This window comes from Solanum lycopersicum, chromosome 6, assembly GCF_036512215.1.
Source record: "Solanum lycopersicum chromosome 6, SLM_r2.1".
Taxonomy (NCBI): Eukaryota; Viridiplantae; Streptophyta; class Magnoliopsida; order Solanales; family Solanaceae; genus Solanum; species Solanum lycopersicum.
Genome location: NC_090805.1, coordinates 48,212,944 through 48,231,080, shown reverse-complemented (window position 1 = coordinate 48,231,080; position 18,137 = coordinate 48,212,944). Strand labels below are relative to the sequence as shown.

At 30.2% G+C, this 18,137-nt stretch overlaps 2 protein-coding genes and 1 long non-coding RNA gene across 4 annotated transcripts; 1 reads left to right on the top strand and 2 right to left on the bottom strand.

Moving 5' to 3' along the window:
• The first annotated feature begins 271 nt into the window (after positions 1-271).
• On the top strand, positions 272-2,101 carry LOC101259161 (probable aspartyl protease At4g16563). The gene has a single exon (XM_004241296.4). The coding sequence runs from the start codon at positions 509-511 to the stop codon at positions 1,892-1,894; it is 1,386 nt and encodes a 461-aa protein (XP_004241344.1). The 5' UTR covers positions 272-508; the 3' UTR covers positions 1,895-2,101.
• A 4,435-nt stretch (positions 2,102-6,536) lies between these two features.
• Positions 6,537-7,590, bottom strand: LOC101259642 (uncharacterized). The gene is made up of 2 exons (XR_002027852.3): positions 7,302-7,590; positions 6,537-7,202 (listed from the first exon to the last, which is right to left on the bottom strand). It is a non-coding gene; the product is annotated as an uncharacterized lncRNA (long non-coding RNA).
• A 5,743-nt stretch (positions 7,591-13,333) lies between these two features.
• Positions 13,334-16,943, bottom strand: LOC101259943 (B3 domain-containing protein REM23-like). Of its 2 annotated transcripts, none has more exons than XM_004241299.5 (5): positions 16,567-16,943; positions 16,339-16,493; positions 14,778-15,084; positions 14,553-14,671; positions 13,334-13,816 (listed from the first exon to the last, which is right to left on the bottom strand). In XM_004241299.5, exons 2-5 carry the CDS (start codon positions 16,462-16,464, stop codon positions 13,571-13,573), a joined length of 798 nt encoding a protein of 265 aa, XP_004241347.1. In that variant the 5' UTR covers positions 16,465-16,493; positions 16,567-16,943; the 3' UTR covers positions 13,334-13,570. The 2 variants fall into 2 exon arrangements, with proteins under 2 accessions (XP_004241347.1, XP_010322448.1); XM_010324146.4 differs by having other exon boundaries at positions 14,778-14,877; positions 16,567-16,891.
• Between the last annotated feature and the right edge of the window lie 1,194 nt (positions 16,944-18,137).

Here is an 18,137-nt window from a genome sequence, read left to right as displayed (position 1 = left end):
CACTAATTCATGTATTTAAAATCTAATTTTATTAATAAAACACTTTTCTATTAATAGCTTCATATTTAAAGCTCAAACTCAAAACTTCTAATAACAGATAAAAATAAGTAATACTGTGCAACGGTTACTACCTAAAGATTGAACAACTTAGCCCAAAAAGTCCTCCCACCGACCCTTATTATATACACTTTGTGGAAACTTATTGCTTATAACTACACTAAAGTGCAAGAATCATATGTCACAGTGAAAGTAGAGTCACGTTAGCCGCAAAACTGGCTCCAAATTTATATTCTTTTGATCTATCATCGATATTTATATTGAAATTTAACTAAATTCATAATAATACGAAAAAAAATTTACATAAAATAAATTCAAAACCTAAAATCTCAAATACTGACATTCCACTGCAATCATGTTGATGCTTTGTCTCCTATATTATTGTACTTACTAAAGCTACTTGAGCTATTTAATTTGAGTCCAAAGGCACATTTCCCAAAAAACTAACACAATGCCTTCTTCACTCTCTTTTGCTCTGTTTTTCTCTTTGCTTTCTCTCCTCTTTTCCTTCATTTCTTCATCAAACTCTACCACTTCTACCATTCCACTTTCACTTTTCAACACAAAACACCCATCTCAAGATTTATATGAAAAGCTCACACATTTAGCTTCCATTTCCTTAGCAAGAGCAAATTACATCAAGAAATCTCAAGATTCCCCTGTTTCCACAACCCCTTTGTATCCTCAAAGCTATGGAGGCTACTCCATTACTCTTAGCTTTGGTACACCTCCACAGAAAATCCCTTTCATTATGGACACTGGAAGTAGCTTTGTTTGGTTCCCATGTACTACAAGGTACTTATGTACCAATTGCTCTGTCTCTTCAGCTACTTCACAGTCCATTCCTACCTTCATTCCCAAATCTTCATCCTCCGCACGAGTTGTTGGTTGTTTGAATCCAAAATGTGGTTGGATTCATAGCAATAATCCAAAATCTCGTTGCCAAGATTGCGAATCGCCTACTAATTGTAAACAGGTCTGTCCACCATATATTATACTTTATGGTTCAGGCTCAACAGGGGGTCTTGCTCTTGTTGACACACTCGATCTTTCTAACAAGAAAGTTCCCAATTTTCTCGTTGGTTGTTCTCTGTTTTCATCAAAACAGCCTGCTGGAATTGCTGGTTTAGGCCGGGGACTTGCATCATTACCAAATCAATTAGGTGTCAAGAAGTTCTCTTATTGCCTTGTTTCACATAAATTTGATGATACTGGTAAAAGTAGCAATCTTGTTTTGGATTTCAATGCTAGTGGTGAAAAAACTGCAGGTTTAAGCTATACCCCATTGCTGAAAAATCCAGTGGTGTCTGAAAAAAATGCATTGTCAGTGTATTACTATGTTAGTTTGAGGAAAATTACAGTTGGAGGGAAGAAAGTGAAGATCCCATACAAGTATTTAACACCAGATTCCAATGGAAATGGTGGGAGCATTGTGGATTCAGGCACGACTTTCACATTCATGAATCGCGGTGTTTTTGAACCAGTACTTGATGCATTTGTGAAACAAGTAAAGGGTATTCCAAGAAGTGAGAGTATTGAGATAATAACAGGTTTGAAGCCATGTTTCAATATTTCCAGGCAAGAAACAGTGTCTTTACCAGAGCTAAAGTTTCATTTCAAAGGTGGTGCAGAGATGACATTGCCAATAGCAAATTACTTCTCATTTGCAGGTGAAATTGATGTCATTTGCTTAACAATGGTTACAGATAGTGCTTTTGGCCCTGAATTATCTACCGGTCCATCGATAATTCTGGGCAATTTTCAGATGCAGAATTACTTAGTTGAATTTGATCTCAAAAATGAAAAGTTTGGATTCAAGCAGCAAATGTGCAAATGACCTTTTTTTTTCTTGTAGTTTTGCTCTACATAATTGAGGCTAATCACTCAAAGATTTGCCCTTTTGAGGCCTATGGTCTAGTGGCCAATGGGGTTAGTAGATGATAACATTAAGAGGAATGTTTAATTTTTTACTTGTCTAATGAAAATAAATGTACTTATTTTTCTATGGTGAATCATATATAACAAGAACCAACATTTATATTTATGAGATATTGTATGTTAATCTTATGCAAGGAATATATCCTCAGTAGCTTAAGATGAATTTGACTAAAGAAGAGTTGTACTTCTTGGTTCGTGGTTGTAACATTTCTCTTTTTTTTTGTCGTTATAGTAGGTAAAAGTCCCACATTGATTGAGGAATGGACTGTTGAATTCCTTAGATAGATTTGGACAATCCTCCCCTCATGAGCTAATTTTTTAGGCTGAATTAGGCCTAAATGTCATCATCAGATTCATTTTCGTTTGGGTTTCAATTTCACACATAAATCAGTTCAAAACACTCCTCGATAAAAGTAATTCCATATCTAATGGGCGGTAATAGTAATATTATGTAGGCTTTCTTGTAATAGTTGTAGAATGATTGTAACAATTAATAATATGGTTGGCATATGATATTTTGCCCACTAAAAGCAGTAATCTTTTTGTGCTTTTGTAGGACATGATTGTAACATAATAAATATAGTTCATGAATCATGACAGTTGCCAATACAATTTTGACAACTTTTACTACTTCTTCCCTTCCCATGTGCATTTTTTAAAAAAATTGGACTTGTGCTTCCTTTGATATAATAATTTTTTTTAAAAAAAAATTGCAGTGTTTATAGGTTGTTGCAATTGTTAATCATGTTTTAAAGTCTAGAATTTAAATTCTTAGTGCTTTTAGGAGGCGCAAGTCTTCCTCCAGCTGCATTGCATCAATATGATAGTGGTGATCACAATTAGTTAAATTTGAGCGGATTAATATAGATTTGTATTAGTAAATTATTTGGACTAAAATAAATTATGTTGAAATAAGTTGAAAAAATGCGAATCATATTTCAATTTATTTAAAAATTTTATTGATTTTTATTGTCTAGTTTTTTATTGATACCTTTATCGTATTTAATAAAATAAATATCTTAAAATATTTTAATAAGATTTCTCATCAATTAATTTGAGTTACATTCCTTATTTTTTATTGGTTGAACGAAGCAAAATCATATGAAAAGACAAAGGGAATATTAATTTAATAAATATACGGATAAATAATCAACCGATTTGGGTGGATTATATTTTATGGGCTAATTTATCTTGCACCTTTAATTATATATTATTGGAAAAATTGTATAACAGCAAACTAATAACCTAATATAAATGGAATAGCTAGAGTTTGATTTAATTGTGCTCCATAGCAAACGTTTGCAAAAAATTGCCAGACGCCTCCCTCCCAAATATCTCGCTCGCCACTCACCTCCAATCTCTCGCTCACTTCCTCACTTTTTATACAAACACAAGTGTATAAAAATTGTTTCTAATTGTATAAAGCATAGAAAATTGTATAAATACATATATTTTTGTTCCCCTCTCTCCCCTCTTCCAGATCTCGCTCGCCACCCTCGCCTTTCTCACTTATACAAACAGAAGCGAAATGTATAAATTGCGTTTCCGTTTGTATAAAGCGTGAGAAAATTATATATACACATGCAAGTACATATATTTTCGTCCTATACACTTATAACTATACAATAAAAATACTCTCCTGTCCAGCTTCTTTTGTCTTTCTCTCTTTCTCGTTTTATATAATTTTCAAATTGTATCTAATTTCTCTCTTTCTCGTTTTATACAATTCGATTCAATAGTATATTCCTTGTCAAGTCTTTATTGTCTTTCTCTCTTTCTCATTTTATTCAAATTCAAATTGTATATAATCATTCTATACATTTATAATAATATAATTCGTTTTATACAGTTCTCTGCCCAAGTGTCTTTCTCTTTCTTGTTTTATACACTTCGTTTTATACAATTTGCTTCAACTGTCTATGTATAGCGAATTATACAGTTTTTATGTTTTCTATGAAGCACAATTATGCAAACTTTGCTATTAGCATACAAATATGATTTTTTTTTGCGAAAGTTGCCCTATATTATCCATATAGATGTTGTTTTTCCTTTTCCAAACACTTTTGAGTAAGTTAGTTATAACAATTTATGTATTTACCACTTAAATCAAGAAGCATTCAAAATTTTGAATTGAAGAGATCAAATATTTCGATATCGCTTAGTTTCTTTTTTTTTTTAAATCATAAAAACATCTAGTTTGACTTAACTATTACCGATAAATATATGCATATAATATCTAAAGGAAACTTGCATAAATATAATATATTAAGAGAATATTTATCATTTATAGCAATAATATTTTTTTAACTTGATCACTTTTAATACATTTATAATATGATTTTAATACATATTACAAAGAACAATTTATTATTCACATATAATATAAATTTTATTGATGATTAATACATGTATCACACATTTTAATATACTTATAATACAATGTGTCAATTCCTTAGAAGACAAGCATAATATATTTTTAAAAACAGGTATAATACATATTTATAGCATACATAATTCATTTTTAATACATATTGCAGATTTAACATAGTATTGCTATAAATGATGATAAAAATAAAAATAAAATATCGCTAAAATCGGTAATTATTTATTAAAAAATACCATCCTAAGTAATTTTTCCTTTTGTCTACTTAATACAAGTCCAACTAAGAAGCCCTGGGGATAGTGTATTCTTTGTTGGGCCGTGATAAGAACTGTAATGGGCTTTTAAAAAGTTTAAGCTGCTATACTTGCCGTTGAAGGGACAACTTGAAAAAATAGCCGTTTTATGAGCTCTATTTAAAGAAGAGTCAAGTATGTATATATTTTAGGATTTTAAAAAGGATTTAAATGCAAAGTAGTTAGATTCATATTTAAGAAATTGAAGGTGAATTTATTAATATTAATTCAACTTTAAATAAACGGCTATGTTTTTAATGATGTCATTATAATCCACTACCTAGTGCTATTCCTGCGAATTTAAAAGGATAGGCCATGGTTATTCATTTTATTTGAGTTAGATAAACAAATATTAAAGCTAGACATTGCTTGGGGTGTGTTTTACGAGTTAAACTAAATTAATTACGTTAATTTATATCTTAATGAGATGGGTGTAATTCTTATAAGGTTTGAACAATCTTTCTTCCTTTGAGCTAGCTTTTAGGGCATGAGTTAGGCGTAAGACCTAATTTCACATGGTACCAGAGCAGGGTCCGTCTCACCCGATGTTGGGGTCCCCAAAAATCAAAATTGTCCACGCACCAGATGCTAAGCACTGGGCGTGAGGTGGGGTGTTAAAGAATGACAAAAGTTTCACATTGGTGGTTAATGAAATAGGGTGAACTCGTTATAAGGCTCGGACAATCCTCCTCCCTTTGATTTAGCTTTTGAGATGTGAGTTACGCCTAAGAACTTAGACTCAACAAGCTTTACAAAGAACCAACTAATAAGAACAATAGATAACTACATAGGTGAAGAAATACAAGTCTTATAATTAAATTAGGAAATAAATCCAACTGTGGAAGTTTTGATGTGTCACATGTGAACAATCCAAAAATGGTAGATTTACATTAAATGACAATACATGGTAATGTAGCTAATTAGCTCACCCACCGTTTATTGTTCATGAATTGATAAAGATGTTATTAAACACAAATTCGCCGCCCTTTTGACAATTGGTAATTAATTATAAGTTGAAGTTTAAAACTTGTCCACGCAAGTAATTAAGACTACGATAACTATATGAACCTGTTTGTGTCACTTTCATCGATTAAAATTAATTGACTCATATTTTACGTTATAATCTCCCAATTAATTTATAAACCCACTAGTGACACTCAAAATTATGTTTAAAATGTTAAAATTTGAAATATTTGATAATTGATATCGTTCGTGGAATGTGTGTAATTTATCTTTATTCTAAAATTACATAAATTTTAAATAAGTATTTAATCTAATTAATGATGATCCTTTTTGGCACGAGGACGGCCATTCAATCATTAAAGATCACAGCGAATAGTATTTTTTTTTTTGATTTTATTAGAGATTTTAAATTTGACTTTAGATATAGTACATTTTACTTTTTAAGAATGAGATTTTTTTGAAAAAAAATTAAATTAATCAAACTTTCAAATGAACACCGCAAGCTAATGTCAATGATGCTTTGCTTCTTTTCCCCTCTTCAAATTCGTATTCAATTTTATGTTTGAACACTGAGTAAACTTCTAAATGAATACTTTAATTTGACCTAATTTGAATCGCATAATTTCTTTGAATTGCACCTAAAACCATGTGAAAGGTCTCCCAAGCAATTATTATGAACACCTAACATGTGTTGTAACTTGCATGTACACTTAATGACAAGAAATTCGACCTTAGAGTTATGGAGCGTTTCGCCTAATTTATAGTAATATTATTTGATACGAATTTAAATCAATCGAGTTAATGATTTGTGAATATTGTATGGCTAATTAAACCGAAATATAACAAGATAGTTATAACAATATATTAATTGCATGCATTTAGTAAAGATAGCAACTTAGAGCTACTAAAACATGAATGAATTAATATGATGAACATAATATCAACCATACTAGCCTCTTTTGATTACATTCAAGATTTTCATCAAATCCATTCAATTACCTCAACAAACTCTCAAAAAAAAAAAACAAAAAGGATTACAACATATGTAAAGAAATTAAATACTACTAAAACCTAATTAGTTATATAAGGTGACAGTTCAATTCAAAAAGTCAACCATGATAATTCAGAAAGTCAACCAACTGAACTATTAAGATTCCATCGCATCATGATCATCATCAATTCTTTGGATTATTGATTCGATCCTCGCGGAAAAAATCAAGCAAAACAGAGCTCTTACATTTGGGGCATTTTGGATCTTCCGCTGATAACATAACATACATTAAGCATCTTGGACATCCTACTAACATCATAGAAGTTGTTGTTGCTTCAGGGCTACCAAAAAATTCTTGATGATCTGGAGTTGGTTCCCTTGAAACACATGAACTTGCTGGTGATCTCTCCATTGAAGAAGTATACGAAGACGATGATCTGCTTGGTGATAATATTGGAAACATATTATTATTTTCCCTAGGGGGTGATAAATTCAGCTTCAAATCAAGCTTTGGATCATGAATACTCTCCCTCCTGTAGTTCATTTTGAACAGCTTTATCAACAAGACAATAATCCCCTGTATTTATAGTAAAACAGAGCAAAAATAATTAGAAAAAAGTCATTTTTAGAAGAAGAAGAAAAAAGAAAAAGTCTAATCATGAAAAAAAAAAATTACCTGAATTTTTTAGTATAGGCAAAAGGGAGTTGTTTGGAGAAAACGAAAAAGATTGACAAGATTTATATAATGTGTAGGAGAAAGGGAAATTAAGTGCAGAATTAATTGTGTGATTATAACAGAGGGAAAAAATAGAGAAGAATTTGGTAAAGAATTAGATGAGAGGAGTTAATTTTGAAGCCTGAAAAATAGAGTTAGTTTCTTGAATTTAATATATTGCATTAAATAAAGTTTGATGGAACTTTGAGAATATAGTAAATACCTTCAACTAAAAAATGATGAGAAAGCTATCAATCAATGCTTTATTGTTGGATATATTACTCCTTAGTATTTTTTAAAAATAAAAAATCTAGGTGTAGTACTAAGATTAGAGAACTAAAAATCCTCATAAAAATCTAACGGCTAACCAAATTTAATTTCATGAAGCATAAGCCAATTCTCATTAAATCTAATGATAATTCATATCGAAAAGTTTCACCTAAAAAGATAACTCATGATTTATTTATTTCAAAATAAATATTATTTTTAGTGAAAAATGTACGTTCATTAAAGATTCAATAAATGCAATAGGTAGATTATAAGACGGAAAAATCATTTTGGCCAGAATGATATTTTATCATTTTGAACATTTTTACCCTTTTTAACTTTAATATCTTTTAATTAAAAAAACAATTTCTTAATAAATAAATAAATATTTTAATTTTTTTAAAATTTCTGGCCAAATTCTGGCTATTTGGCATTACCCTTAATTTCTAAGGTAACACTTAATTTTTAGACGTAAGTATATTATTTTTCATTTTGTGTATTTTAAGAGTCAATTTGAGTATATTTTATAACTCAATTAGATTAAGTTAATGTAATATTGTAAAAATTAAAATTTTAAATATTAAAAAATTATACGAAAAATATTAAATATATGTTACATATTTATATCTTTTAAGCACCCTGTTTAATTTAGCATAAATATTTTACAACTGTTATTGAGATTTCATTTATATCTTTTTAGTTGTCAAACTAACATTATTGAATATTAATAACTTATATACAACCAAAGTTAATACTACCGCCGTTACATTGATTTTAAACCTCATTTTAGTCAAATAAATTAGGTCAAGAATAATATTCAGTTTAGGAAATAAAAAAGATAACTAATTATTCCTTTTCAAATCTATGCTTCTCCCACCAACAGTCTATTCAGTTTTTTCTATTAAAGTTCGCTAAATTAAAAAAGAAATTTTGTTAAAATCATTATTATATCGTTTATTGTATATTAAGAATATCTTTAAATTGATATAACGATTATTTTCAAGAAGGGGTCCAACACGACCAACTGTAGTTGTTGCCTGAGGTACAGTTAATTTTTCACTGAAACCTAACCTAGTTAAAGCTAATATACTAATGTTAGCTGCTCACATCATTTAATGTTTTACCTATTTTTGAATTCTTTTACCCCTTCCAAAATCAATTAGTCGAAAATGATTGTTCTATCTTATCTTAATAAGGTAATAGTAAAATTTGTATACAATTTATTTTTTTTAAATTTAACTGAATATGTTATTATTGTTATAAAATAAAAAAAAAAGTACTCTCATATTTCTTTTTAGCCTTATTTAAAGAAATATCCTTTTTAAGACATTTAATTAAGAATAAATTAGTAAAAAGAAATCTTCTTCAACTTTTTTGGAGTGATCGAGTAGTTCTTTTTCTTGATTTTTCGTTTGGCGTTTGTTATACGTATTAAATTTTTTATAAAATTTAAATCGAACACTCTATAGCTTATTTGAGGTGATGTTCCTAATAAAATTCTCTCTCTAGGCTCGAATTTGAGATTTGATTGAGTCTGAGATTATTTCAAATTAAAAATAACAAAAGAGAGTTTACTTTTTATCCTAACTCCTGATATGTTACCCTATTTAATTCTTCTCAGTAAACTTTGAATAGTTTTACCAATAAACCTGTAACAAAATTATATATTAAACCAACATTTTGTAGGCTCTGGTGAAATAATTTATTAACTTTGTGTCGTTAAATCTACTACAACATTAAATGTTTTTTTCATCAACTTTTTATTGAATGCTGATTAGTACTATAGCTTGTACGAACTTCTCAGATTCGTTTTTAGATTATATTTTATCTTAAAGAAAAAAATAATACGGCAAAAATTTATATAGATGGTTTCTAACTTACATAGAATTAAGATATTGTTATTATTATAATGTGTTTGTATATTTAAACGAAATTCATGTAAGCCAAAGAAGTAAATAATAAGCATTTATAAGTTTAGGGCACACCAAATGTCCTTACAAAATTAAGTGTTTACAAGTTATAATTAATGAAAGACTCAACTTATAAGCATTATTAATTTGATAAATTAACATTATAGTCTCTCGAGAAGTCCTTATAAATATGAATGTGTTCGTGATGCAAGGAAAAGAATTTATCAGTCGAAAATTAGTTCTCTATAAAAATTAAAAAAAAGATCATAGTATTTAGTGTAAATACATAAAAAGAAATCCTAAATTTGACAGCAGAATTTATTTTAATCCTTAAATTATACAGACATTTAAATACTCTCTTAATATTTTTCAAGTGATTTAAACACCCATTAGGGATGACATGACAGGAAAAGTGAGTGTACTTTCCTTAAAGCGTGTGAAAAAAGAAAAAAAATTGAATCTTTTAAAGTCCTACACATGACTTTTTTTATTGGTTAACATATAATTAATATTTTAAATACTTATTCTTGATACATTAACTCTTTAAAAATATGTAAAAAAATTATTTAGAGATATATAGAACTAGTGGGTCCCTTTTAATTTCTTTAATTTTTTTCTTTTTATTTTTTTGTCTTCCCTAATACACTTTTTTCTCCATTGAAACACCTCCTCCTCCATAGAATTTATATTTTTTTTATCAACTTTCTTTATGTAATCTTCATTTCTTATTTGAGTTGACAATAAAGTCTTGGCTTTCAAAAAAAAATCTTCCTCTGAAAGGGTAAATGTGTGGGGTGGATTCGAAGAAGATAACGTGAATATTATAGTGAATAATTTCATTCTAGTTATTTAAGAAAAATGTTGAATAGTGTATAAGAAAAGTAAGTATTGAAGGTTGAAATGGTGAACAACAAGGAAGATGAAATAGAGAGGGTGAGGGTATGCATTTATAAATTAATTAATTGACATAACTAATATTAAAAAGGTTTAATAGGAAATAGTGAATAAGTAAGAAAGAATTAAAAATTAATGACATGGTACCTACATGGTTATGATGTGGCACTTACATGGATATGATGTGGTGGGTGAGAGTGGTGTTACAGTCTCAAGGTGGCAAAAAAATCACTTTAAAAATAATAAGAAGGATATTTAAACATCGTATAGTTTAAGTACTAAAGTGAATTTTGCTATCAAATTTAGAAATTTTTTTTGTTATTATTATGTATTTTCCCTAGTATTTAATAATTAATGCAGCCTTATCCATCTAAAAAATGGTGTTTGCACATATACGATTATGCCAAGAAGATATTATAACTCTGCAAGTGATGTACTACGAGCGGTCCAAATTAATACCAGCATTAAATGTTCAAATCATAGTCATTAATAATGGGAAATTTTTGCTAGGCCAGTTTGGAAATATTTAGGTAACACAGTACGTATTACCTCCTTCTTTTTTCCGCAGCCGTTGTTGATATTTATTTTGAAGTTGATTAATTTATATTTGTGTCAAAAAGTTGTATTTCAAAGAGATAGCAAATAGTTGGATTGAATCGAATTTAAATGGATTAAATATGAATTGAGAAAAAATGATTTTGATTACAATTCATCCAAATATGATTTGGATAAAGTGGTTCTAATCCATTTAAATAAATTTATTTTTCAAAAAAAAAATTTATTCCTCCTTCAACCACCTCCTCGCGATCTTTCAGACCTACCCCTAAAAAATTTTTGTTATGGAAAAAAAAAATCTATTTTAAAAAATAAAATAAAATTTACCCCTGCCCCCCTACTCCCCCTCCACCAACCTACCCCTAAAAAATTTTATTTTTCAAATATAAAAAAAATTACCTCCTCCCCCTGGTACCCCCTACCCATCCCCATCCCCATCTTCCACCAACCTACCTCTAAATTTTTTTATTTTCCAAAAAAAAAAAAGAAATTTACCCTCTTCCTCAAGCACCCCCCCCCCCTCCCCCCACAACCTCCGTGGCATTGACCGACTCCTAAATTTTTTTGTTTTTAAAAAGAAAAAAAATTATTTTATTTCTCATTTATATGGGCTTAATATGGGCTGAATATCAATTCTCATGTTAACTCATTTTGTCCATATTGTATGAACTTAAATAGGTTGAAGACCATATTAATCCAGTTAAAAAATGAAAAAAAATATGAGTGATCCATTTAATTTAATATGGATAAAATAATTTTATTTCACTTATATGAATTGAAATTGCCATCCCTGCTTCAATAATAAAATATTTTACGGATTTTTTTTTGACCAAAATATGACCAGAATGATATTTTTACTTCATGGACTTCACCCTAGAATAATAATAATCCTTCACCAAATATTTGACTATATTTTGATTTAAAGGTCACAATCCAAAGTCATTAAATCACACACTTCAAAATCAAAATTCCAAGGAAAACTAATCTTAGAAATATATATGGCAGATATATATCTTTTTCCTCACCAAATCATCTTTGAAAACATCTCTTATTTCCTAATTACTACTCCAAATTGAACATTTACACAACAGATCAAGTCCTTGACATCAAATATATGTACCTGCTTAAATGTTAAACCCTTGTCTTCCTAACGTGTAATTGTATTAATTAGATTCACCTAATGTTTGGGATTAAATGTTAGACACCAAAACACCAAATTCATTTCTGTTTTTTTTTTTAAGTTTGACTAATTCAGATTACTCATGTAAGGTTTACTTAACGATAAGTGTTCCCCACCAAAAAACATTTCATTCATGATTGATGTTAATCGAATTCATTACTTGCCGATTAAGGATTGAAGAATCATATTCATCTCATCATAATTTTTTGATAGAATTTTCACATATTTTTATTGAAGTATACTTTCGAATGTCCAAGTACACAATCTTAAATTCAAACCAAAGTTCAAATTCAAACAATGCCCTTTATTAACTTTCATTATTAAGCAATTAAAATTAATTTAAGTTGACCTTTGCAATATGATTAATTGGTAGCTTATTTAGGTGTATCAACTTCCACTGAAATGGAGGCAGCAATTTGACTTTACTAATTCAGGAAAAAATAATCCAGTGTCAGAAGTGAGTCCACTAACAATGCAAAAAACTTATACTTCACAATTTTTATTATCAAACGCGCACTAAGTGCTCTATATCATTTCATGTATTATTATATTTATTTGATTTACAAGCAGAGGCAGAGCAAGAATTCAATAAGGGGTCCAAAATTTATAGAAATAGATAGCCGAAGTGGGTTCGATATTACTATATATACATATAAATTTATTTTAACCATATATAAATAATATAATTTTCCGCCTAAGAAAGTTCGAATGAACCTCCTTATATGAAGGTAGCTCCGCCCCTGTTTACAAGCTGACCAACCCTACCTTGTTCAAACCTCACATGTTAGTGAGCTTACTTCTACCAGGCTAAAAGATTCATTTTTAAACTAGCTTCAAAAATTATAACTCAATCCTACCAAATCACTTATAGAACGGGTTGAGTTGGTCAGTGAGCAAGCTAGTATTGACAGCTCTACTCTAAATATGGACTTAAAAAATAGTTAAGTTTGAATTTGCAAAGACCTTATCAATAAAATGTTTAGTAGTACAAATATTTGAACCAAATACTAAGCTGAATAATCAAAGGGAATTGGCTCTATTTTGAATGTCAGCTAGCTCTATCAGTTTTAATAGTTGCCATTTTCCGTTTAATTATTCAACAGAAATTACAGTTCGCCCAAGGTTGGGCAAACAACCTGTTTCAATAAAGGATATTTTTAAACCAATAGCAAAATCAAACATATTAGTTTGCTGTTTTCCACACGTTATGAATATATTTAGCCTTTTTCCGTTTAATATTCAACTACAAATAATTTCATCTGATACAAGTAAAATGGAACGGAGGGAATAGTTAATAGTTTTAATACCATACTACAGAACGTTGTAAATTCATCGACATAAAAGCTCTAATACATCAACTAATGCCTTTCTCAGGCAGAAACATTTGGTCCAAAAACGAGATATTACTCTTAGATATGACTAATTTACTTGGGCTGACGCTTAATGCGAACTTTCAGTATTAACTTCTCATCATCAATCAGCTTAAATCGGCAAACATCATTTACGCGCAAAGCATTGTCGTCTATAAATTTCTGTATCCCTTCCCGAAGTTCCAATCTATCATAATATTGAGGAACAATCGTCCAGCTACCACTATCAGTTCGAAGAGTAGCCATAAGTGGCCGCTTCTTCCTCTTCAAGTAACAATTGCCAAATGGAGCTGGCAAATTCTGCACAAGTATATACATTCAAAAACATGTTCAGACACAAATATACATTTAATAATCTAGTGATTAGTAACAAATGCTATGAATTAAAAAGATCTACATCAAGTAGAAGACAATTTCCCATCAAAGTATATTTAACTAATTCAAGCAATACCATTTGGCCACTATGATTTTACCTATCTGATGTTATTGTGAAGACACACAAAGTACAGCTATACAATAGTTAGACGCCCTGTTATCATCTATTGCATATCATACGCAGAGAAGATATCGCACAACAATTGACACAATTACACCTTCAGTAACAACTATACAGTTAAACGCCCTGTAATCATCATCTGTATATCATATGCAGAGAACATATTGCACAACTTGACTTAATTACATCTTCAGTAACAACTATACAAAAGTCAATTGTGTTACTGAAGACTCAGATGATGTTAGAGGTTGGAACATTCAGTTTAGAAGAGATTTTAGTGATTCGCAGATAGTTAGGACGCATTTAGCCATGAGAAATTCACTTTTTTCCGGAAAACATTTGGTTTTTTTATGGCCAAACACCCACTTCACTGTTAAGAGTGCAAAACTGGCTTGAAATTCCTACCAGCATTTCCTTGGAAAGCTCAAAATTGTTCACCTTTTGGACGGTAAAGCTGTTTTGATTAATGACATTTTCAAGAATAGGTTGTGTTTAATGATTTATGCATACACAAAATATTTTTGTGACTAGTAAACTTACCAAGCGTGCTCTGTTCAAGTGGGATGCCTTAATGACAATTTCAAATGAAGTGACTGAAGAAGCCATGTCTCCCGACCCATTATCTGTTTGATCAGCAGGCTCAGCTACAATGCTTTTTCCTGCATCGGTTCCAAACTTTGTAAGTTGACCATTATAGGTTAAACATGGAGACAAATGTGTTGACACCAAACTAGCTACAAATTGAAGATCTCCAAAGAAACTTACCCCGTGCTTTTTCTTCTACCAATGGAAGCAGCTCAGGCTCTTTGAGAGCTGTTACATCCTCCTTTAGGCAACCGTTTTTCCCATATATCTTCACATAAAACTTCGAGTTTCCAGCATATGAAAATGTTAGAAAATCTCCATATTCCAAATTATTATACAACACAAAGTCTGGCCAACTTTCCATGAAAAAGAAATCACTGTCGTTCTTTTCTACAACCACCTTCCAAGTTCTCGTAGCTAGATCTTCAAGCACACATATTGAAGGAATATCTCCATTGAAAAACTTGATAAAGGCAGGTGGAATTCTCTAAGAGACGGAGACATAACTTCGCTTAATTTACGGTGAAATAAAGTTAATGCAATATAAACAATACAATAAGACAGAAAAGCTTTCAACACAAATAGAAATTCTAAGTCCAGAGCTAATTTCTAAATGGATGGCCAGATTATGTCCAATATAGTCTTCTAAATCTAGAACCTTAACCACCATTAGATCGTTTATTATTCCATTAGTCCACTCTGAAGTCAGTAAGGAAGTATCTAATTGACATTCCCTTGGCAGATGCATAAAGTGTAATTTTACACAATTATACGAATATACATTGCTTAGTATGATGATAAACACCGGTCTAAATACGAGATACTTATTTGCTAGTTTTGAACATTACTTTCCTCAACGCTTCCAATTAAAACTCGATACACCTCAATCATCTTAAAGGATCCATTATGAACTGTGAACAAGCAAACAAGAATCAAAAACTATAAGAGAACATAGCTGCATGATATAGATTTCTCTCTTACATACAGTATAAGAGATTAAGAACAGACGGGAAAGTTGGAGTAAGTTAAAGTTCAACTAGTGGAATGCTCCTTAATTTCATCCAAATTATCTTAATACAAGTCAATAGCAGACAGCCAGGTAGAGCCAAGGGATGAACCCCTTCCATGGGAACTTAATTGTTTCTTATTATGTGTATATAGTATATGTTGAACCCTTTGGCTTCTGTTGTGTGGAATTTGAGATAATACGAGAAAATATAAACGCGAAAAACAAGACAACAGATTTACGTGGTTCACCAATAAATTGGCTACGTCCACGGGAAGAGAGGGAGCAGTTTTATTATGGAGAGGCAAAAACAGAATTTCAGAATAGGGTTTCCCATAGCGTCTATATATAGTGCTAAGCTACGCCCTAACAGGCTTGGGCCCAACATACAGAATCAACAGAAAATTAAGTCCGATTCAAGGCATTCAACAGCTTCTTTGTGTTATACTTTTCATATTTTGAGCCCAATCAGTTGAAATCCTGGTTCCGCCACAGGATACAACCAAATGCACTAATGCGTATCATCCCGAAAGATCAGCATTTTAGAAAGGGGGAAAAAGCTCCTCTGTTAGTTATTTCTCCAAAAGCATATTCCCAGAGATTCAATCACTCAAATGAGTAGCTAAGTACAAATTCCTGCAAGACTGATTCTCTCTATACATGAAAACTTTTGACATTATTACATGAATCATTAGTTTTTTTTCCACAATTAGCAGAAGGGAAAGAAGAGATTACCAGTTGGGGGTAGCATATTTCAGGGTGAAAAATCTTAAAGAACTCAGGGAGGTCATGAGGGATAGATACATGCTCCACTGGTGTCACCATTTTGTTGTTCACTTTCTTTCTCTGCCTAAATCTCATACTTATACACCTAAAATGATTAGCTCAATCTACAAAAACAATAGACAAAAAAGTAAGAAAATGGAGAATATATATGAGCAGCAAAAACAAAAGGAAGCATACTTCTTATCGTAGTTCACTCTTTGTATTCTAGCTCTCATTATTGCTCAGGTTTATAGAGGAAGGAGATGGGGTCGACCCATTTTCGGACCCGAATCGCCTTGTTTTTCTTCACGAGGTAGAAGCATTGGGTAGGGGGGATTTTGGGTTTCACAAAAATGGGATGTGAGAAAAAGGTGAAGAATAGACAATGGAGAAGACTAAACATGACAAAGGAAATGGAGATAACTGACAGAGGCGGCGGAGAATCCGCCGGTGACGAGACCGGACGACAGCGACGGCATTTCATGAAAGGGGAAAGGAAGAGAAGATAACCAGAATTTATCGTTGAGTTAAGTTTTACCCAAAATAAATAAAATGCAGTTTTTGAATGGTTTGGCATCAAATTTAAGAAAATCAAAAAATAAATATTACTACGACATTTTAAAAAGAGACGTTCTTTAAAAAAATTGATTTAAAAATAAGGAAGTTTCCGCAGAGTCATTTAAATAATTTAATTAGGTTCTATAGTTATAAACTGACTAATCACTATTCGTAGCTATATGTTAGAGAAGAAAAGAAGCGAGCGAGAATGAGATAGGAAGGAGAGATCAAATGAGATTGGGAGAGGGAGGAGAGATGCGAGCGCGAGAGAGCAATAATTTATTTATCGTATAATTCACGGATACGTTTATACAATTTGTGTGTATTTATATGATTGAGTAATATAAATTTTGAAATTATACAAATATTATGAAACTCAAAATAATAAATTTTTATAAATACAAATATTTGAACTTTAAACAGTTATACAAAATCTAAAAATTACACGTTTATACAAACATTAAAAAGTTATATACAAAAACGATTAAATGTATCTGACGATAAAACTGAAAAAAATAAAAAGAAATCATTGTCATATACAAATACAACTCATTGTATACAAATACAAATCAAACGAGAATTGTTAGTTGCGAATTATGTAAACTCGAACCCAACTCATGAAATTAACACTCAATGGTAGTCGCGAATGGTAATTGTAGCAAACTATAGATATGATGATTATGTAAATAGTATAAATTTGTTTAACCGTGTGATGTTCTCGAAAAACAATAGAACAAATAAATTAAATATCGAGTTTGATAAAGTGTTTCAATCTTACCCCTACATCGTAATATCGAATATGATAGAATGCATGTTCTCATCTCAACGGATTATTTTTTACAAATGAAATATATGCAAACCTTATCAATAGACAACGCTTTTTTATTATAGATTATTTAATTGAAATGTTTTTATTTAGTTATATTTTAGAATTTTAAATGTAATTAATATTATTTTATTTAGTTACTTTTAATAACAAAAATAATTTTATAATAGATTGTAAAAACATAAATTTTAAATATACACGAGAAGCAAAATAATATTTAATTTTATCATTTTGACCTTATTCGTTAAATAACTATTTAATAAACAATTGTAACTTAACAGTATTTTAGGTGACAAATATATGAGCCAGCTAAACTCAAATTTAACATCATTCAGAAGAATTTTTGAAAAAATATCTATTTTCTTAAATTTTAAATAATAACAAT